The sequence below is a fragment of the Odontesthes bonariensis genome, chromosome 13 (assembly GCF_027942865.1).
Source record: "Odontesthes bonariensis isolate fOdoBon6 chromosome 13, fOdoBon6.hap1, whole genome shotgun sequence".
Classification (NCBI taxonomy): Eukaryota; Metazoa; Chordata; class Actinopteri; order Atheriniformes; family Atherinopsidae; genus Odontesthes; species Odontesthes bonariensis.
This window is the reverse complement of record NC_134518.1, coordinates 35,823,432-35,846,577: the sequence shown is the minus strand read 5'-3', so window position 1 is coordinate 35,846,577 and position 23,146 is coordinate 35,823,432. Positions and strand designations below refer to the sequence as shown.

Genomic DNA, 23,146 nt, shown 5'->3' with positions numbered 1-23,146 from the left:
CTGGTACATTATGAGTCACCCAGAGGACATTAAAGCAGGGCTCAGTAATATGGGGTTTGTTTACCATGCAATACACATCCCAAAGCTGTAGGGGGAGCGCCGTAGAAAATAGGCGACAGTCTAGCCAGACTGTCGTAAACCCACCAGAGGCAATTTACGGTTTATTTTTCAAGACACTGGAATCAAATCAAATCAAATCAAATTTATTTGTAGCACATTTCATGTACAAACAGTTCAAAGTGCTTCACATAAAATAAAAGCATTGCAGCAGGGAGTGCAAGAAGCATTAAAATACATAAAATAATATAAAGAGAAACAAATAAAATCATTTAGAAGAGAGTTGGAGAAGTAGAGATGCTTAACTCGAATCTTTTGGGCAATCCGGGCTGATTTAATCATTTCGAGGAGGGGATTCGAGTTATACTGACCACTTGAATCACTTGAGTCACTTATTAAAAAAAAAAAAACCTTTCTGCCGTTTAGTGGCTATGCGCCTCGCCTTTTTTTGTCCCATTTATCAATTCATTTTGATAAATCAAAGAGCAGCCTACGGCTACAAGTTCATTCATTTATTTTTGTCAAGTAATAATTCAATGCTATTTTATCTGAAAGCCAGACACAACAGCTAGTGTGTGCATTTACACAGCGACAAATGTGGTAGCATTAGGTGAGGCAATGCTGAGTTTAGACCTACAAGTAAACAACATGGAATGATCTTGCCCTCCCTATATCACTAAATGATTATTTTTCAACGACTGTACAAGATGCATGAAGCCACGCTAACCGAGCCTGTAGCTGCCTGTAGCTGCCGACTGTAGCTGCCGCCTGTAGCTGCCGACTGTAGCTGCCGACTGTAGCTGCCTGTAGCTGCCGCCTGTAGCTGCCTGTAGCTGCCTACTGTAGCCGCCTGTAGCTGCCGCCTGTAGCTGCCTGTAGCTGCCTACTGTAGCCGCCTGTAGCTGCATACTGTAGCTGCCTGTAGCTGCCTACTGTAGCCGCTTGTAGCTGCCGCCTGTAGCTGCCTGTAGCTGCCTACTGTAGCTGCATACTGTAGCTGCATACTGTAGCTGCCTGTAGCTGCCTACTGTAGCTGCCTGTAGCTGCCGCCTGTAGCTGCTGCCTGTAGCTGCCTGTAGCTGCCGCCTGTAGCTGCCGCCTGTAGCTGCTGCCTGTAGCTGCCTACTGTAGCCGCCTGTAGCTGCCGCCTGTAGCTGCCTGTAGCTGCCGACTGTAGCTGCCGACTGTAGCTGCCTGTAGCTGCCGCCTGTAGCTGCCGCCTGTAGCTGCCTGTAGCTGCCGACTGTAGCTGCCTACTGTAGCCGCCTGTAGCTGCCGCCTGTAGCTGCCGACTGTAGCTGCCGACTGTAGCTGCCGACTGTAGCTGCCGACTGTAGCTGACTGTAGCTGCCGACTGTAGCTGCCTGTAGCTGCCTACTGTAGCTGCCTGTAGCTGCCGACTGTAGCTACCGACTGTAGCTGCCTACTGTAGCATGGATCCGCTACTTGCCCGTCTGACCGCTGAATCGCTGGCTCTGGGTGACTCAGCGGTCAGACGGGCAAGTAGCGGTGGTTCTGCCATCACGATATCTATTACAAACTATATTACAACTCTAGAAGCTAACCGCATTCAATTTAGCCGTCGACACCTAATGGAGAGGGGGTGTGTCTCTCAGGCTACCTGGCTCGGCTCAGAGCCCTTTACGACCTGCCGTGAAGCAGTAGTTCTCGGCTCTCGTGTGTCGCGAGACTTCCAGAGCTAAACAAAGCACGCGGCGCCACAGGCAAAGTTGCAAGCGCTGTTTCGGGCTAGGGCCACCAGATGGAGATGGAGATGTCACCGTTTTCATCTGAACGGGTCAGCCAAGCAATCTGATGATTGCCAAGCAATTTTATGACCATGAAAAAGTTGCATAGCATGTCTTTAATGTTTGAACAATGTCCTAAAACTGCATTTAAGGTTAAAAAATTCCTGGTTTTTTTGTTTAAAGACTTTTTTATTTATTTTTTTTGTTCTGACATTAGATGGCTGGTTGTGCCTCCTTAGTCTCAAATTATATCTTCATCCACTATCATAGAAAGACGTAGAACCCCTTTAACATCTAAAGAGCCTACATCAGGTGTGGTTTTATTATATTTTAGTCTGGGTGACCCCTTAGAAAATTCATTTCTGGGACATTATGAGTCACCCAGAGGACATTAATGTGTGAACAATGTCCTAAAACTGCATTTCAGCTTCAAACATTCCTGTTTTTTGTTTGTTTTTTGGCGGTTTTGCTTGTGTTTGACCACCAGAGGGCGACACAACACCACTGTGCCCCTGCATCTAATTCCATACAACCAAAGCCAGCTCAATCTTATTATAGCCAATACCTTTGACATTTGAAAATAGCTGGCAAGCCTTTTTCTCATGTACCCATTATGCTGCTGCAGGTCCACTACCTTCGTGTCCACCCACACACCCCCCTCTCCCTGTCCATACCTGCCCAAAGTGTCATTGTGACATTTACACTTGATAAGGCAGCGGCCCACTCCACATAACTGATGGATTACAAGCACTCCTCGGTATCAGCTCAATCACATCCTTTCATGGGAGATTAGAGAGCTCAGCTGTTGACGTACGAACAAAACGGACCCGAGTTGATTGTTCCCGTTTGTTGTTGTTGTTTTTTTATCTCCTAACTCTGCTGCCAGGCCTGCCTGTTGTGGCTTCGCTGTGACCCACGACAGAACAGAACAAGCATCGGAAACCTCAAATCTTTCAAGCCACAGCCTCACGCCAAACGCTTGAAAACGCGATGGGGGAAATTTGGCGGCCGGAACGATGAAAGGCTCCAAGCCTCGATTTCCCCCGCTGGCAAGCAAAAGCACGGCTAATGTTTCCATATAATTGGTTGGCTTTATGATGCTAATGCACGGAGAATGGCCTTTTAGCAATGCACAGACTGGAAATCATTCCCTCCCTGCGTGCTATTTCCATCCCAATCCAATATAGCACAAGCCGCCTAACCTGTCAGGATTCCTGTGCTGTGGGTGGGGATTACATGGTGACTAAGAGTTTCAGTTTCCCCCTCGTTATGTCTTTTTTCTCATCAAATATAAATGAAACAATCGCTTAATTTACTGAATTACTCTGTAAACCGAGATGTATTTATTCGAGGAGCTTGTACGTTTGAGGAAGATGGAGAAGGCTGCACATGGAGTGAGTTAATCTGTCCTGAATTAGAGCGATCCCGGATTACTCCCAGAGGTCACGTACGCCCTGAGCCATTTTTACACAGTCAGCACTACAACACACCTTTAATCTGTCCTGCAACACTTTTTATTGGTTTGCTCTTTAGGGCGGAAATAACTTCCATATGATGCGTCATAACCCCAGGAGCTAAATTAGCCCAGGATGAATGCATCGGTATGAATGCCCTGAACATGCATTTAGGCACAGGCTGTATAGCATGGTCTCCTCCCCAATGAAAACCCAACAGAGATTATGATGGTGAATATACATCTAATATCTAATAGACTAGTGGGATAGTTTAATTTGTTGTCTGTGTGGGGCTGATCCAGGATCAGTTTGAGCTCTGTTCAGTAGTGAATTTCCTCTTCATTTCCCACCCTCTGTGCCACACTTAAAGGGACAGTTCGCCTCTTTTGACATGAAGCTGTGTAACATCCCATATCAGCAGCATCATTTCTGAACATCTTCTTACCCCCTGTTGCGTCCTGTGAGCAGAGTTCCAGCCTCGTTTTGGTGTTGATGAAGGTAGTCCGGCTAGTTGGCTGGGGTTTAAAAAATAAAGCGTTTTGCTTCTCAAAACAATATGCGTTCAACAGAGTAATACATTTGCATCACAAAATGGTTCTCCAGGAAAAAGTCAGACCTCACATCTCACGCAGAGGCTGTTAAACCTTTCGAAGTTGGAGCTTGTTGAAATTGAAATGCAAATAATTCTGACCAAATGTTGACCGGCACACAGTAAACTCTTTCAGAAATGGCGGTGTTGTTGTTCTGAGAGGAAGGAGCTAAACCGGAAAAGTGATTCCGGAAATGATGTTGTTAGCCGACCAATCACAAGCGTTGCTCGAGTTTCCTCGATGGGAATGTTGGCCGACGCACGCAAGCGACGGAGAGCGTCTCCGAGAGGGTCTCCCTGGCTCTCCGTAGGCGACCATAAATCAGGCTTTAGAGCACAGTGGAAACACTGAAATCCAGGATCTAAAGGAATCTTTTTCGTTCCTTAAAAAAAGTTCCTTGCGATTTGAGAAAGGCTTCTGAACATAAAAGATAAAAGTTGAATTATCTTTGTCAAAGATAAGGGCCGTGTTCGAAACTACATACTACATACTTCCACACTGCATACTGATTGATCAGACAGTATGCAGAGAGCGTTTACCCACAATGCATTTCGCTCCTGCCCGAGAGCGAAATGCAGGAGAGAAAGTAGTCGTTTAGATCCCCAACGTGTTGAAAACCTGACAAAATACCGGCTGTTTACAATTTTGTTCCCACGAATTCGGCGCTACTAAAGCTAGCCGCAGTGAGCTAACGCACTTCCGGTTATTTTCACAAAATAAAATACCCGTTGCCTTTTATCACAGGGAAAGCCATTACCATACAATTGGTGCTTTTGTTTTGAAAACAGGAAGTGAACCTACCCTCGTTGTAGCTAGCTTGAAACTGCCGTTTTGACAGGAAATGACGATCGGCGACGTCACGTTACGTTGCATCTTGGGTAGTTTGAGTATGAGTAGTAACCTCATGATGCATACCCAACATTTCGGAGAATCTAGTATGCATCCGGGAACTTCTCGCTTACTCAAACTCGCTTACTAACTCAAAAAGTTAGTAGGAGTAGTAGGAGAAGTATGCGGTTTACCTAAATCTAGTCCCTGTGCAGGTTTCTATGCCCTCTTGGCAGTTAATGAACCCTTTGCACCCTCAGGGTAAACACCGGTGATGACTCCATCTGTACCGGATGAGAAGCAGGTGGAGAGCAGCAGAGAGCACTTTGTGGATAATCCTTCTTCTCTTGCATCATTTATGGATGAGAGCTGTGTGTTTACGACAAAGACTCTCACAATCAACCGTACATTAATTCTCTTTTCTCGTTTCTCCTCCCAGCACGCTAATTTCAGTAGCTTTGTTGATGAGCTGACCGAATATAAGACCAAGAATGTCCTCGCCGTCCCCATTATGAACGGCAAAGACATGGTGGCCGTCTTGATGGCCATCAATAAGTTGGATGGACCGAACTTCGACACCAAGGATGAAGAGGTAACGTCTCCCTGCACCATCACCCACAAGTTTCATGTTTTTAAAAAGTTGGAACAAAAAGTAGAAACCAGAAATGTCCCTTCATGGATTTCCCTCATTTCCTGACTGACTGGATGTTTCCTGGCTGGAACGTTGTGTTGAACATAGATGGAAACAAATCCTTTAGAACCTATATTCAACACTACAAAGACACAATGTTTTATGTTCAAACTGATGATGTTTTTGCAAATATTCACTAATTTTGAATTGGATTCACTGATGTTGAATCAGCCTACAATGGACAAACCAAAAACTGGCCATAGAGTGTGGTATTTTCCACATGTTTGTCTTATGGAGACGTCTTTCTACTCTAATGTTTTCTGTTCCATCTTATTCCATCCCGTCCATAAAGCCTGAACAGCTAACGGGTCAGTCAACCCATACAGCCAAGAGAAAACCGATAAATAAATTAAACAATTATAAGCTTTCCTTGGTACGAAGTTGCATGACTTTGTCTGATTTTGGGAATTCTAACTCGATAAATTAAATGTTTATTATGTCATTTTGAAATTAATCCAGAAACGTGGCTGCAGGGATCAATACAACAGATGTTGTAAGACTGGTGGATCTCCACTGAAGTTAAATATTTATGTCTAAAAGTAGAACTGGGAATGAATAGTGTTATAGTGCCTTTATAGACACAGAAATATATACATATATGTAAAACTATTCATTCCAAGTTTTACGTTTAGACAAAAAAAGTGAACACGCTCATAAAGTACAAAATGAGTTTATTCTTTTCCCTTCCAGATTCTCAACAAATACCTGAACTTCGCCAACCTGTTGCTGAGAGTTTTCCATCTGAGCTACCTGCACAACTGTGAGACCAGAAAGGGACAGGTGAGGCACAGCCAATCAGAGCCATGAAGAGTCTTTAATCAGAGCCAATCAGAGCCATGAATAGTCTTTAAGCAGAGCCAATCAGAGCCATGAAGACTCTTTTTCCAGAGCCAATCAGAGCCATGAAGACTCTTTAAGCAGAGCCAATCAGAGCCATGAAGAGTCTTTAATCAGAGCCAATCAGAGCCATGAAGAGTCTTTTACCAGAGCCAATGAGAGACATTAAGACTCTTTAAGCAGAGCCAATCAGAGCCACAGCAGCAGTTGCCTGGTTACTGAGCAGGGAGGGGCTTTGGAGGCAGAGCTGAAGCACAGCAGAGAGGCAAAGGGAGCCATCTGCAAGTGTTATTGATTTTAATTATTTAGATTTTAAAGCTTTGTCCACTTTCCTCTGAAATGTAGATTAAAGAAGAGCTTGCTGATCTTTAGATTTAGGCTGAATACACAGCGAGGCATCTTATCCCTGAGTTTCTGCGTCGCACACTAAGAGGCCTTGTTCATGTATTATTGATAGGACTCACATGTGTAGAAACAAGGCATCAGGCTGCGTGATTGTGAACTGCGAATGTAAAAACTTGCACCAGAGCGTGAACTGTAGCAAAGATTTATTACTGTGGAAACCAGGCCGAGCTGCTTAGTTTAGTTTAGGCTTTATGAAGGCTGAAAGTGCTGTATTCTGTCCTTTTTTATTATCCAGGTGCTGCTGTGGTCGGCCAGCAAGGTGTTCGAGGAGCTGACGGATATAGAGAGGCAGTTCCACAAGGCGCTGTACACTGTCAGAGCTTTCCTCAACTGTGACCGTTACTCTGTGGGTCTGCTGGACATGACCAAAACCAAGGTGGGTCACGGTTAAGTTCAGGATTCGCTTGGGAACAACAACAAATCTAATCACAACATGTGATTCACTGTTTGCCCCCTTTGGACCGAAGTGCCTCCAGTTCTGATTCAGAGGGACGGGCCAACTGAGAACTATTTTCTGAATTTCTGAGTTTAAGTTTCTGAAGCATCGACTCCGGGCAAAGAACCACTTCCATCAGGAGCTTAAGTTATGGAGACCAGGAAGGGCAACAAAAACGTTCGACGGCCATCTTTGAAAATTCAGGGACAAAGGCTGTGTTCGAAATCGCATACAACCTACTACATACTACATACTACATAGTGCATACTACATACTGCATACTACATACTACATAGTGCATACTACATACTACATACTACTACTACATACTACATACTGCATACTGCATACTACATACTACATACTGCATACTGCATACTACATACTGCATACTACATACCGCATACTGCATACTGCATACTGCATACTACATACTGCATACTACATACTGCATACTACATACTGCATACTGCATACTACATACTACATACTACATACTGCATACTGCATACTACATACTACATACTACATAGTGCATACTACATACTGCATACTACATACTACATACTGCATACTGCATACTGCATACTACATACTGCATACTACATACTACATACTACATACTACATACTGCATAATCATCGATCAGACAGTATGCAGAGCGTTTACCCACAATGCATCTTGCTCCTGCCCGAGCCGAAATCAGCCGGCCTGAAGCTGATTTCTCTTAAGCTCTAAACTCTGTAAACTTTAGCAACATTTGAAACATTTTCAGGTGAGAAAGTATTCGTTTAGATCCCCAACGTGTTGAAAACCTGACAAAATACCGGCTGTTTACCATTTTGTTCCCACGAATTCGGCGCTACTAAAGCTAGCCGCAGTGAGCAACGCACTTCCTGTTATTTTCACAAAATAAAATACCCGTTGCCTTTTATCATAGGGAAAGCTATTACCATACAATTGGTGCTTTTGTTTTGAAAACAGGAAGTGAACCTGCCCTCGTTGTAGCTAGCTTGAAACTGCCGTTTTGACAGGAAATGACGATCGGCGACGTCACGTTACGTTGCATCTTGGGTAGTTTGAGTATGAGTAGTAACCTCATGATGCATACCCAACATTTAGGAGAATCTAGTATGCATCCGGGAACTTCTCGCTTACTCAAACTCGCATACTAACTCAAAAAGTTAGTAGGAGTAGTAGGAGAAGAAGGCGGTTTGGAACAAAGCCCGTGTTGCATCTGGTCTAATTAATCCAAGACAGAACAGGCAAAAGACATGAATGTGAAGCAGCAGTGAACAACAGGAGCTCATTAATCCTGTCCTTCTTTAACTAGTATAAACAGCAGCATTATCAATCAGTTTCCATCTGGAGCTTTAATTATATACTGATATTATATTATCAGTTGTTTTGATTTTAGTAGCTCAGGTGTTTATACCTGGTTCAAAAAAATGGAATGAACCTGGATGGAGATTCAGTCCATTTAAAGGGGACGTTTGAAGTGATGTAACGGCGCAGCTTTGCTGCTGCTTTCTGGATTTGGAAAATCAAGCAGCTTCTGGGAAAGTTCTGAAGGAAAACCAGCTCTGAATAGAATAGCACATACCCCTTTTATCCCAGATAAAAGGGGTATGTGTTTTGGTTTGTAACAGCTCAGGCTACCTTTACACGGAAACGATCTGAAACCAAAACGCAAAAGTGGCGTTTCATTTTCACTTTTAAATCTGCTTTTAGACGAGCGTTTTAGGGTGAAAATCTGCGTGCATACGGAAACGCAAAAGTGTGTGACGTTTCATTATCGATGCAGTAAACACGCCAGATGGCTAGGTGGCAACGCTACCAAGACCAAGTCTTTCTACTTCTTTGTGACGCGAAACGCAGTTTTGCGTTTTTCATCCTTTACACGGTGGCGCGACAGTGGAGCGTTTTCAAGAATTCCACTCTGGAGGGCGGTTTCACTTTTTTGCGTTTTCATGCCCCCAAAACGCCGTTTCCATCGAAACGATGTAGTGCATCCGCAAAAAGGTTTTGCGTTTTTAACCCGTTTTCATTTCCGTGTAAAGTGCCCCTCAGTTTTACGTAATTTCCCCCTTTAGTTACCCCATATACCCGTGCAGGGTAATAACTTTCCAATTTTAATTATAAAGATTGAGTTGGTGCATTTTTAAATGTGATAACCACCTAAACATCAGATTTTAGTGACATAAAGTTACATGAAGTTAAGGGAACAAATCACAAAAATAAAGTGTAAACTCTTGGAACTTAAACATTAATGTAAATACGGGGAAAAACCTGAAAAAGTGTCACAAAGAAACCTGAAATCCCTTAAAAAGCATAAAACAACACGGGTTTGTCGAAGTTTTAGCTCCAAATATCTGTTTTAAATCCCTTCATCCAGCTACTCTCCCCTTCCAGACACTGTAGAGGTTCCTTTTTCTAAGCTCATTGATTTCTCTTGTTGTGCGCTGATAAAAGAATACCTAAAACACCCCCTCTGATTGTTTTCTCCACGTATTTGTGTTGACTAACACATTGTCATGCTTACAACTCACTGCCGGCGACTGTCACCTAATTACAAGCAGCTGCCAGTTGAGTCCAGACACCTGCTATCTGAGAAACAAACACATGTTGTCTGGCTGCACAGATGGCGCAGTTTGGGGATATCATGAATAAAAAACAACAAACAGAACCAGCAGCTCAACTTTAAGCCTTTGTTTTGAAAACTTTCCTGAGGACAGAACAGAAAATATTTCATATTCAGCGTGTGAATGATGAAAAAAGAAGCGGGTCGCTGTAAATCCTCTGTGTGTCCACAGGAGTTCTTTGACTTGTGGCCCGTTCTGATGGGAGAAGTTCCTCCGTATGACGGACCCAAGACTCCCGATGGCAGGGTGAGGAGAAAATGGCTTTTTTTTACCGTTTATCTGCATGTTTACATCCAGGTGACAGACTTCCACGGCACCAAATTATACTCCCAGTGCTGTGAAATGGACCCGTTTAAGACATTTTCAATCTTAATCTTAAGCTCTGAGCACAATGGTAACACTTTCAGACTAATAATGCATTATCAGTTTATTTCCACTGTATTCAGCAGCTAAAATAACCTTGATTTTAAAGTGTATTCTTCATTAATTGTCTTATTTTTGCCTGTCTTGTTTAGTCTCGATGCATGAAATGAATCGATAAAGACAACTTTGTTGTATCTTTAATCATTATTATTTACGTTCAGATTTAGTTTAAATATTATATAGATAGTATAGTTTGAGTATGTAAATTTTAATAAATTTTGTAGTTGTTTTATTGTCCTGTGATGTTTTTTTTTTTTGTAAAAACCAGAAAAGACGAAGAGCTCCCACAAACTTCCCCTCTAGAATTGTCTCATCAATTTATTCTGTCTTCCCCAGGAAGTCATCTTCTACAAAATTATCGACTACATCCTCCACGGCAAAGAGGACATTAAAGTTATAGCGTAAGTCGTGACAAAGATCTCAGTTCAGGTTAAAAAAAACCCAGCATTTATGCGCTAAAGCCAGATGTTTTAGATGTTTCCTGCTTCAAGATGCCACAGCAGCCATGACATGGTCGGCCATACTTTTTATTTGTGTTTTTTATGTTCACTTTGACCCTAAGAAGCAATAATCAGAGGGTCTGCTCTGCCGGAAACATGGCGAAAAAAAGATTGTGGCCATTTTTTGATAGATAATGTTGGAAAATTACAATTTTCCACAAATCCTCATTGGGTTGGGTAAGCTGTCAATAAATAAAATGCATTCCAGATGCACATAACACATGTGGAGACAACATCCAATGAAATTATAACTCTTAAAATACATTTCTACGTGATTTTGGCTCAATTTAATGCAAAGAAATCAGGCGTTTTTTTTACTTTTTTCCAATATTTTCATCTTTACCTCATTGGCAATCAATTATTCCCCCAAATTATGACACCAGTCAATATGCCGTTCTGTTCACCAAACAGTATACTCATTCCACAGAAAAAAATTGGACAAATCCAACCAAAATCATTGGATCTGTGATGACTTCACTGCCTTGTTGGCGATAAACAGGGTCAGAAACTCAATAGAATTTTAGCTTATTCTCAAAAATCTGAAAGACTTACTGGATATTTTAGCATCGTGGCACATGATCTTAGTCATTTGAATGAGTTTGAAACAACCAACCGACGTTTACCAACAGTTACCAACAGTTACCAACAGTTACCAACAGTTACCAACAGTTACCAACAGCTTCCAACAGTTACCAACAGTTACCAACAGTTACCAACAGTTACCAACAGTTACCAACAGTTACCAACAGTTACCAACAGTTACCAACAGCTTCCAACAGTTACCAACAGTTACCAACAGTTACCAACAGTTACCAACAGTTACCAACAGCTTCCAACAGTTACCAACAGTTACCAACAGTTACCAACAGTTACCAACAGTTACCAACAGTTACCAACAGCTTCCAACAGTTACCAACAGTTACCAACAGTTACCAACAGTTACCAACAGTTACCAACAGTTACCAACAGTTACCAACAGCTACCAACAGTTACCAACAGTTACCAACAGCTTCCAACAGTTACCAACAGTTACCAACAGTTACCAACAGCTTCCAACAGTTACCAACAGTTACCAACAGTTACCAACAGTTACCAACAGTTACCAACAGTTACCAACAGTTACCAACAGTTACCAACAGTTACCAACAGCTTCCAACAGTTACCAACAGTTACCAACAGTTACCAACAGTTACCAACAGACTTTGAAGCTGCTCATCATTATCTGTGGTAAGTAACACTGATTCTATCAAAAAATGAAGGGTACGTGCACTAAAATGGCCACAATTTTTTCTCCGCCATGTTTCCGGCAGAGCAGACCCTCTGATTGTTGCTTCTTAGGGTCAAAGTGAACATAAAAGACACAAATAAAAAGTATGGCAGACCATGTCAGGTTCAACCCATTTTTGAGACTTTGGCTGCTTCATTTCTCTGTGATTTCTTCAGGTTTGTTAGAGGTTGTTTTTGCATTAATGATGTTTCCATCCACCATACTTCTACACCCTGAAGAAGTTGCTCAGTAATCAGATGGAAACTTGTGTTGTCGCTTGATTTCACGTATTTGTCATTATTGTGACATCTCACAGTGGCGTTTCCTACATGGTGAGAGCTTAAAGGGATAGTTTGCCTCTTCTGACATGAAGCTGTATTACATCCCATATCAGCAGCATGATAAAGCGTTTTGCTTCTCAGAACAATATGCGTTCAACAGAGTAATACATTTGCATCACAAAATGGTTCTCCAGGAAAAAGTCAGGCCTCACAATCTCTTGGCCCTATTTTCTCTCCGGCTAGTGCCATGTATAATATTATATTTTCATATAATTTTATAAAATATTATATTATTTTAATATAATAAAATATGTTATTTTATTATTATAATTATTATTAAATAATAATTTTATATTATTTATTGAATTATAAAAAATATTAATAAATAAATAAATAATAATTTATTAAATAATAAATTAAATTCGTATCACTGCCTGCTGTGCAGACCGAGCAGTCCCCTGCTTCCGAGCAGCAAACACCGTAACAGGTGCGGCTGTCAGCAGGCGGCAGCAGGCAGTGATACGAAGGGAGAGAAAATAGGGCCAAGAGATTGTGAGGTCTGACTTTTTCCTGGAGAACGATTTTGTGATGCAAATGTATTACTCTGTTGAACGCATATTGTTCTGAGAAGCAAAACGCTTTATTTTTTAAACCCCAGCCAACTAGCCGGACTACCTTCATCAACACCAAAACGAGGCTGGAACTCTGCTCACAGGACGCAGCAGGGGGTAAAGCTGGATTTACAGCCGACCCGTGACGTCGAAATGACGTTTCAGGCCTGGTGCTTTGCCTTGAAAAGACGGCGCAGCGCGTTGTCGTGCACCAGCCGATTTCTGTAACTTGGCTGCGCCGAGAACGACAAACCGGATGGACCGATGTGAGACCGGCTCAGTCAGGAGGTGCGTTTGTACAGGCAGCTGTACGAAACTGCAGTGAAACAGCACAGGGAGCAACGTAAACTCCCAAAACTGCTGCACAGAGATGGGCAGAACTTTGGGGAAAGAGGGAGAGTTCTGTAAGAATGTGTGGAAGAAGCTACGGGACAGATGCCTGAAGGCAAAGAAGAGGGCAGAGACTCTGAGTGGGGATGCCGGGAGCTTCAAACCTTCACCTCTATGAACTGAATCGTCTTAAACACAGAAACACACGAAGCATTTCATCTCCCAGATACTGCAGCAGCATCATTGATGACAGTGTTCCTGCTCTTCAAATTGCAACTACTGGCGCCACCGTATACAGCCGGCACGAAATCATGACGTCATCAACACCGCTCGCGTTAGCAGACGCGGCGACCGTGCTAGAGGCTTAAGTCAATGTTCATAAATGATATTGCTAGTATGGGATGTCATATACCTCCATCAGACTGGAATAAACTACCGCAATCACTCAGATCTATCACTCATTTTCATATCTTTAAATCATCTTTATTTACTCTTTGTCAAACATCCTGCTCTTGTTTTTTATTTTGTTTTCCTGTTGGACTCAGTCTGTCTGGACCTACTCGCCTGTTCCTCGTGCTAGAGTAACTTTTATATTTAGATTTTTCTACTGTGCTTAACTTTATGCCTTGATGCTGTGTACACAATGTGTTGGTGGATGGCTAGGCGTGGGGGAGCATTAAGTGTGAAGGATTGTGGGTATTTTGTGTTTAAATGTTTTGTATCTTGTTTTGGACTTACCTTTAATTATGATCTCATACTACTGATGATTATTTATATATATAGGTTTTTGTAAGGATCCCCTCGAAAATGAGATGATGCATCTCAAGGGGCTATCCTTGAAATAAACAAAAAAAACAAAAACAAATATAGCTTCATGTCAAAAGAGGCGAAATGTCCCTTTAAAGGATTTCTCCAGTTTGGGCTTGTGTGAAATACCCGAGTTGCCAGCTTCTCACCTGCTGCAGACGGCAGTCGGAGGGCTCTATTTTGGTTTCCTGAAGCTAAAAGCTTCTCTTTTTTTTTCTCGTTTTTTTATTATTATTATTATTATTATTATTATTATTATTATTATTATTATTATTTTAATTTTAATTTTTATTATTATTATTATTATTATTTTTTATTTTATTATTATTTATTATTATTTATTATTATTTATTTTATTTATTTCTGTTTCTGAGTAACCATGAAAAGCTCTTCAGGTTTATTTAAATCCTTTTTAACTGGTTAAATGTTATATCACCATCCAAAAAGGTTCTTTATGTGATTATTTGATCTGTTCTTATGAAAGATGATGGTTGATTTCTCTGCTTGTGGTGTTCTCTTCGTCCTCAGGGGTCCTCCACCCGAGCACTGGGCGCTGATTAGCGGTTTACCAACCTATGTGGCAGAAACCGGGCTGGTTAGTACTGGTTTTATTACAAACTGCATTTTCAGACCAGGTTTGTGTTATAAAAGCGTTTTATTTTTACTTTATCACAGCAGCCTTTTTTTCAATCGTCACATTCAACATGTGAAAGAGCCTCAGAGAAATTGCCCAGATGAGATTTGAGTTGTAAAACTCAACAGTAGGCCTGATGTTAACTTCTTTTTACATTGAAATGAGCACATTCGAAGTCTCAGTCTGTCACCTATAAGCCACTAATGGCCATCAAAACGGTTCCATGAGGACCTTTCAGCTGCAGCAGCAGTCATTTCATCATTATTACTTCCTTTATTTTGTGGATGCATGACTTTTCTGTGCACCAGAGAAGTTTCTAGGGGCTTTTGTGGAATAAATCGACACCAACAGGCTTTAACCCTCCTGTTGTCTTGCAGGTCAAAAGTGAGCCACCACCATGTTTAGCTGTAGAAAAAATACCTTAAACTATCTTTTTCCAACTTTAAATTTTATGACTTTTCCTAAAGGGACCCCATCATTAGAAAAAGTCATACTTTATTTTTGTTTATGTTTCCATGTGGGCTGTACACCACTAGGGTACAAAGATTGTCTTATGGCTCATTTTGGACCAGTGAATTATAAAAACATTTAAACAGCAGAAAAAAGTTCACTGTTTTTTTCCCTTTCAATATAATTAATTCAGAAGTAATTACTTCACATTTATGTAATAGCAATAATAAACCTTTATTATGTAAAAGAAAACTGAGACAACAAGAAAACTGTTGGTCCAACTGACAGTTGGTTTGTGGTAAAAAAAAAAAAAATAAAAGTGTAATCCTGAAAACTGGGGATTGTCTTTTTGTATTGTGCAACAAAAAATAAATGATAAAAAATGTATTGAATTGAGTTGAATAGATAAATAACAGGTGGTTTCATCATACAAAATAGATTTTGGATTTAAAATTCAATTAAGTTGCTTTATTTTGGGCCTTTGGTAGAGCAAAGGCTTAGGACAAAGGGGAGTAAACACAATGTTAAGACCGCACAAGGGCTAACTTGAGAGTTTGGGAGGTCACACGGATGCTCGGTGCCTGCTGAAGGTATCGGGGCCTCTCTGTTTGGCTGCCCCAGAGGCCGAACATGAATGAATTAATCAATGGGACGAATAATGAGTGACTGGCTTGCTGAATGCAGACGGTGCCATTTTGGTTCAGCATGGGAGTAATTAACCTGAACGCGGTAATAACAACCTGTCAGACGACGTAATGAAGGATTTTCTGCAGCTTTAGAGAATCAACACCTCTGAAGGTCTTAAGGGAATGTCCACCTTCCCTTAGACGTGTGCAGAACAGCTCACAGATGGGAAATGATAAAATGCTGCATCAGGGCTAAAATGAGTTGAGTTGTGCTTCTCAACCAAGTCAAAATCCCTCTGTTTCGCATGAGAAGCTCACAAAGAGGCTGAATAAAATCTCATCTAATTTTAATCACTTGTTCAGGCCGCGTGATGTAAACTAAAACCCATTCTTATTAGGAAATGTGTCGCTTTCCACAACCATGTGGCGTCCTTTCTGACCCCAGGTTGGAAATCACCAGAGGTGGGTAGAGTCGCCAAAAATTGTACTCGAGTAAAAGTACTGTTACTTCAGAATAAAAGTAAAGTAAAAGTAAAAAGTAGTCATCCAAATAATTACTTGAGTAAGAGTAAAAAAGTGCTCGGTGAAAAAACTACTCAAGTACTGAGTAACTGTTGAGTAACGTCTGATTTATTTGTTAACACAAGCATTCAATCAGACAGACAAAAATACTAAATAATCATCTTTAGGCAGATTAGAGTTCATCCAATTGATAAAATAAATTAAAATGAATTAATTAATTACAAAATAGCTTAAATTAAAATAATCCAGGTAAATTCAAGAACTTCAATAAGAAATAAGAGAGACTTAGGAAATGTTTAACACATATGTAACCCATATGTAACCTAAAAAACAAACATTCACCTATCCATGGGGGAAAAACGAGTTTAGGAAACTTAGCGCTACATGTTTCCTCAAGTTAGATGTTGAGTTTCTGCTGAAATGTGCGTTTGTTTTGGTTGACACAGAAGACACATAATGTAGCTGCTGTTTCTCACTCTTTGGAAGGTAAACATGCTTTCAGTATGAGGCCTCGTCTGCGTCTTCATTTCCCACCGTTGGTTCTGACATTTTTCATCTGTTTCTTTCTTTGTTCGCTACGTTCTCAAACGTTCTGTAAGGGAATAACTTTGAGTTTCAGTGTGTAGAAGTCCAGAGTGAAACCAGAATCCTGTAAGAAATCTGAGCTGCTGGAGGTCAGAGGAGCTGAACCCCATCAGGACTTATTACACAGCTGAATGAAAAGTGTGCCGCCGCGTTGCTGTGATATATAATTGTAATTTCTGATGCCGTTGTAATTAATCACGGCGAGTTTTTCCCCGTCTCTCCATCTTTCCTCCTCACGTCCTCTCATTGTCTTTGGCGCCCGTCGTTTTTCAAGCGCGCATCATTTGTCCTCGGCTGTATTTTCTTACCCGGCGTTATGTGGAAGGTGAAGCTTCACTTCTCCACTGAGCCACATTTTCATAAATCCAGGAGAAAAGATTAGTCAGGCTGACGCTGATGGGTTCTGATGCGGCGCGGGGGGGATATGAATGGATCCACCGCGGAGCAATAAAACTGAGAAAATTACACGGGAACATGTGCTTCCAGCCACGGAGCTGAAGGTGAAGGATCTGTTATGGGATGGAGATCCAGAGGTGTCCCTTATCCCCGCTGCTGCGCTCACAGCCACAGGTTACACCGGCAGGAAATCAAACTGTCATTGTTCTAATGCGTTTTTGTTTTTTCTTTTACAACAGATCTGCAACATCATGAATGCAGGTCAGGATGACTTCTTCAAGTTCCAGGTGAGACGGGTTAGCTGGTTGGGCTCCATCTTACCTTTCTGCTGCTGTCATTATCAACAGCTTCAAGATGCAACTGACTACATACTGCGTACTACATACTGCATACTACATACTACATACTGCATACTACATACTGCGTACTACATACTGCATACTGCATACTACATATTACATACTGCATACTGCATACTACATACTGCATACTACATACTACATACTACATACTCCATACTACATACTGCGTACTACATACTGCATACTACATACTACATACTTCCATACTGTATACTACATACTGCATATTACATACTGCAAACTGCATACTACATACTGCATACTACATATTGCATACTACATACTGCATACTACATACTGCATACTACATACTGCATACTACATACTACATACTGCATACTACATACTGCATACTACATACTTACATACTGCATACTACATACTACATACTTACATACTCCATACTGCATACTGCATACTACATACTGCATACTACATACTACATACTGCATACTGCATACTACATACTGCATACTACATACTGCATACTACATATTGCATACTACATATTACATACTGCATACTACATACTGAATACTACATACTGCATACTACATACTGCATACTACATACTTACATACTACATACTACATACTGCATACTACATACTTACATACTGCATACTACATACTACATACTTACATACTGCATACTACATACTACATACTGCATACTACATACTGCATACTGCATACTACATACTTACATACTACATACTGCATACTACATACTTACATACTGCATACTACATACTACATACTTACATACTCCATACTACATACTGCATACTACATACTGCATACTACATACTACATACTGCATACTGCATACTACATACTACATACTGCATACTACATACTGCATACTACATACTACATACTTCCATACTGCATACTACATACTGCATATTACATGCTGCATACTACACACTGCATTCTACATACTACATACTGCATACTACATACTACATACTTCCATACTGCATACTGCATACTACATACTGCATATTACATACTGCATACTACATACTACATACTACATACTTCCATACTGCATACTGCATACTACATACTGCATACTACATACTGCATACTACATACTGCATACTGCATACTACATACTGCATACTGCATACTGCATACTTCCATACTGCATACTACATACTGCATATTACATACTGCATACTGCATACTACATACTGCATACTGCATACTGCATACTACATACTTCCATACTGCATACTACATACTGCATATTACATACTGCATACTACATACTTCCATACTACATACTGCATACTACATACTACATACTTCCATACTGCATACTGCATACTACATACTGCATATTACATACTGCATACTACATACTACATACTGCATACTACATACTACATACTGCATACTACATACTACATACTGCATACTACATACTGCATACTACATACTACATACTTCCATACTGCATACTGCATACTACATACTGCATATTACATACTGCATACTACATACTACATACTTCCATACTGCATACTGCATACTACATACTGCATACTACATACTGCATACTGCATACTAACTACTGCATACTACATACTGCATACTGCATACTGCATACTTCCATACCGCATACTACATACTGCATATTACATACTACATACTGCATACTACATACTGCATACTGCATACTGCATACTACATACTTCCATACTGCATACTACATACTGCATATTACATACTGCATACTGCATACTACATACTTCCATACTACATACTGCATACTACATACTACATACTTCCATACTGCATACTGCATACTACATACTGCATATTACATACTGCATACTACATACTACATACTGCATACTACATACTGCATACTACATACTACATACTGCATACTACATACTGCATACTACATACTACATACTTCCATACTGCATACTGCATACTACATACTGCATATTACATACTGCATACTACATACTACATACTGCATACTACATACTACATACTACATACTACATACTGCATACTACACAATACACAATACATTTTCAATTCAGACCACATTTACCTTAATACTGGGATGAGCGGAAGCTGGCGTGCATGTGCTCGACTTTCTTCATGTTGTATTTGTAGTTTGTTGTTGTAATCATAGTGTGACATTCAGGATGAGCATGGTTTTTGTGCTGGTTTTTGCCCTTTTTTAATTAAAAACCGATCCATTGTGCCTGCATCTGGCGCTGGCTAAAGGAGCTAGCGTGCTCTGCGTTCAAGTGTGACGGTGGTTTAAGCGGGCTGCGTTGCCAGGTTTAACAGAGCCCCCTTTAGGAAACACCATTAAGCCTTAATTAATACTTAATAAAGAAACTTAATACTACAAAAATGTATTGTTATAAGCTACTATGCGAGTGCGAGCCACCAATTAAAGCTTGAGGAGCCGCGCAATGAGTATCTCTGATGAAGAGATTAGTGCCACAAACTGTGGTGTTTGCTGACAGATTCCACCAAAACGATTTCCTTCCGGTGCTAGTTAAGATGGTTAATGGTTAGTTAAGAACTATAAACGAGTCAGAAGGGTTTCATTAACCAGGGATAAAAGTGGGGGGCAGCCAGACTGCACCTCAGAGACGGGACTATTCAATTAAGGTTCATTTAAAAATCTTTAACGCGCCTCTCCTGTAAATTCATGTTACGTTGACATCATAGCTTATGTGGAATATGCAGTTATTATTGCATTAATCTGCCACATAAACCCATTTTATTTTTGCATTATGCATCCGTTTATTCAGTAAAGAAACCAGTTGGGCACTGATGCGTTTTAAATTCCTGACTTTATATCACATCTAACACCTGTTGCTGTTGATCGCCTCGTATCAGGAAGTGAATGTAATCAGCATCTCGCTGTCAGATTTCATTCATGCAGGAATTGTCTTTATAAACGCTGCTCAGATACCATAACAGACCATAAGATATGAGTCCTGAAGAAGTGATATGTCCCAGTTTCTCTTCTTCTTCTTCTTCTTCTTCTTCTTCTTCTTTGCCGTGGGGTTATTAACCATCTCATATATTTTTACTTATCATTCTTCTTATATGGTGGAAACCATTTTCCTCACTCAGACTGTGCCTCACTCCTGCAGACAATGAAGGAAATTACAACATTACATTGCTTTGCAGTTTAATCCCCGAGTGAAATTTGATTTTGATCCAACGGATATTTTTCAGCCGGTTCCCATATTTCCCCCGGAGAAGCCTTTGACTCTGGCTGTGTGGGTGGATCAGTGAAGGCTAAGCTGAGGACGAGCCGGGTCCCCTCAGTCCAACCCCAGCTTTGCTCTCTGCACTGGAACATTGTTTTTTCCTCTAATTGTAGAAAGGCCGGTTTCTTTTTTCCTTTTATTGGATTCTTCTGTGTGCGAGCGGTTTGATTTGGTGGGTCTGTTCCTTAGTATTTTATTATTGGAGGTTTTAGAGTGCTGAACCTTTCCAGTGTCGGGGCAGATATCTGCCTGTCCAGCCCCTTCAGGGTTAATCACAGAAAGCAAACTGCTTTCCAAAGTTCTTAAAGCCAAAGTGTTCGAGTCACACCTGAACCTCGAGTTCAGACTTCAGGGGAGGAGCAGATGAGTTATTTCACCAACAGAAGTGACTGCACTGGGGCTGGGCGAATTAACTTGTTATTATCCTGTTAACGCATTAAATATTTAATGTCAATAAATATGTTATCGCGCATTAACGCATGTTTTAAAAAAAAATGTATTTACTTTTTTTCTAAATTAAAATAATTAATAAATTGGGGGGCTTTTGTGCCTTTAATGGAAAGGAATATTCAGAGAGACAGGAAGCAGGGGGCAGAGAGAGGGGGAACAACACGCAGCACAGGGCCGTCCGATGCGGGACTCAAACCGGGTTTTTATTTTGGCTTTCATTTTTTAAAAGTCTGCTGTTCACAGGCTTTTATTTTGTAAAAGTCTGTCGCTCGCAGGCTTTTATTTTGTAAAAGTCTGTCGCTCACAGGCTTTTATTTTTTAAAAGTCTGTTGCTCACAGGCTTTTATTTTGTAAAAGTCTGCTGCTGTCTGCTGTGGAACAGGAAAAGAAAGTAATCGGCGGATCCACCAAACATGGAGAAGGGTACGGAACTTTTACTCGGCCATTTTCATGTTAAAGTTCTTCCAGACGGCGGAGTCGACAGAACCAAAGTCATCTGTAAACTCTGCCAAGTTGAATTGTCTTCTCAGCGTAGTAGTTCCAGTCTAAAATATCACTTAAAGGCAAAACACACAACTGATAGCAGCAAGTCATTCAAGGAAACAGACAGTGGAGCGAGGCTTCTACATAAAAACTACAGAAAGATGCTGATGTTAAAAGTGTGTTTGCACAACAAATGTTATGGCACTTTCATTCATATGGCAGCACATTTAAAATAAAGCTAAATGCTAAAAGCTATACGCTACTTTTGGATTCAATTTTTGGATTCTGCGTACAAATGAGATTAATCAGGGAAATCATGTGATTAATTAGATTAAACATTTTAATCGTTGCCCAGCCCTAGCCTGCACAGATCAGGCCCCTGAATAAGGTTTACTTTGTGTGTTTCTGTGCAGTCGGAGCCTCTGGACGAGTCTGGCTGGACCATTAAGAACGTTCTGTCTTTGCCAATCGTCAACAAGAAGGAAGAGATAGTGGGCGTGGCCACGTTCTACAACAGGAAGGATGGGAAACCCTTTGATGAAATGGACGAAACGCTGATGGAGGTACGCACTCGGCGTGTGTGTGTGCGCCCACGCTGAGTCACTGGTTTATAAAAACGCTGCAGGCCACAGAGCGTCTGCATTATTTATCATCGGGCCTGAAGGCTGCTCACTGCAACACAACATTTGATCTTCAGCTGTTCTTTCACATCACAGGCAGCTTCTGACTGAAGTATTTCATATTTTATATCCTTTGCTCTTCACTAACTTCTTATTTACGCAGAAATTTGGCTTGGCTTTAATTCAACGAGCTATTAAGTGTCAACATTTGATTGGTGTTCTATGAACCCGAGTGTGTTTATTGTATTATTTGGAGATGGATGTGCAGAATAGCAAAGAAGGAAATGGTATTTTGACAAATATGCAGAAAAGCATCTGTATTTAAAAGCTTTTTTTAAACACAAACTACAATAAATCAACAGAGGAGCCAAAGTGTCAGCGCTGCAGCATGAAACCGGTGATTAAACACCTTATTCTGCTATTTTTCTCTTCATGGCTGCTTTCTCAAATGAAGAATCTGAGTTAAAGTTAAACATTTCTACAGACGAATGCAAAGAAAAGAAGTGTTTAAGCCATATTTGGTTTGTTTATGTGCACTTTAATGCTGTATTTAACTCCCACGTCTGTGTCCAGTCCTTGACCCAGTTCCTGGGCTGGTCTGTGCTCAACACTGACACTTATGACAAGATGAACAAGCTGGAGAACAGGAAGGACATCTTCCAGGACATGGTGATGTACCACGTCAAGTGTCGCAAGGACGAAATCCAGAACGTTCTGGTGAGTAAGTAGAAGTGGAAAAGAGGCCTGGTCCTCGTCATCAGGGTGAAGTTTCAGTGTAAAATGTTATCTTTGAGCTGTTGAAGCTCTGGTCAGTTTGGGTGCAAAATTATTTTGCTTAGAATAGAAAAA

General features: G+C 40.8%; 1 protein-coding gene across 1 annotated transcript in view; it reads left to right on the top strand.

The window, feature by feature from the left end:
* The window catches only part of pde6a (phosphodiesterase 6A, cGMP-specific, rod, alpha), a 50,212-nt gene that overhangs the window by 2,550 nt on the left and 24,516 nt on the right, over window positions 1-23,146 (top strand). The window contains exons 3-11 of the mRNA XM_075480773.1: window positions 5,117-5,269; window positions 6,059-6,148; window positions 6,846-6,986; window positions 9,860-9,934; window positions 10,448-10,512; window positions 14,436-14,502; window positions 17,360-17,407; window positions 22,091-22,240; window positions 22,871-23,014. Of these exons, the coding sequence (XP_075336888.1) occupies window positions 5,117-5,269; window positions 6,059-6,148; window positions 6,846-6,986; window positions 9,860-9,934; window positions 10,448-10,512; window positions 14,436-14,502; window positions 17,360-17,407; window positions 22,091-22,240; window positions 22,871-23,014 (933 nt within the window). The remainder of the gene's footprint in view (window positions 1-5,116; window positions 5,270-6,058; window positions 6,149-6,845; window positions 6,987-9,859; window positions 9,935-10,447; window positions 10,513-14,435; window positions 14,503-17,359; window positions 17,408-22,090; window positions 22,241-22,870; window positions 23,015-23,146) is intronic.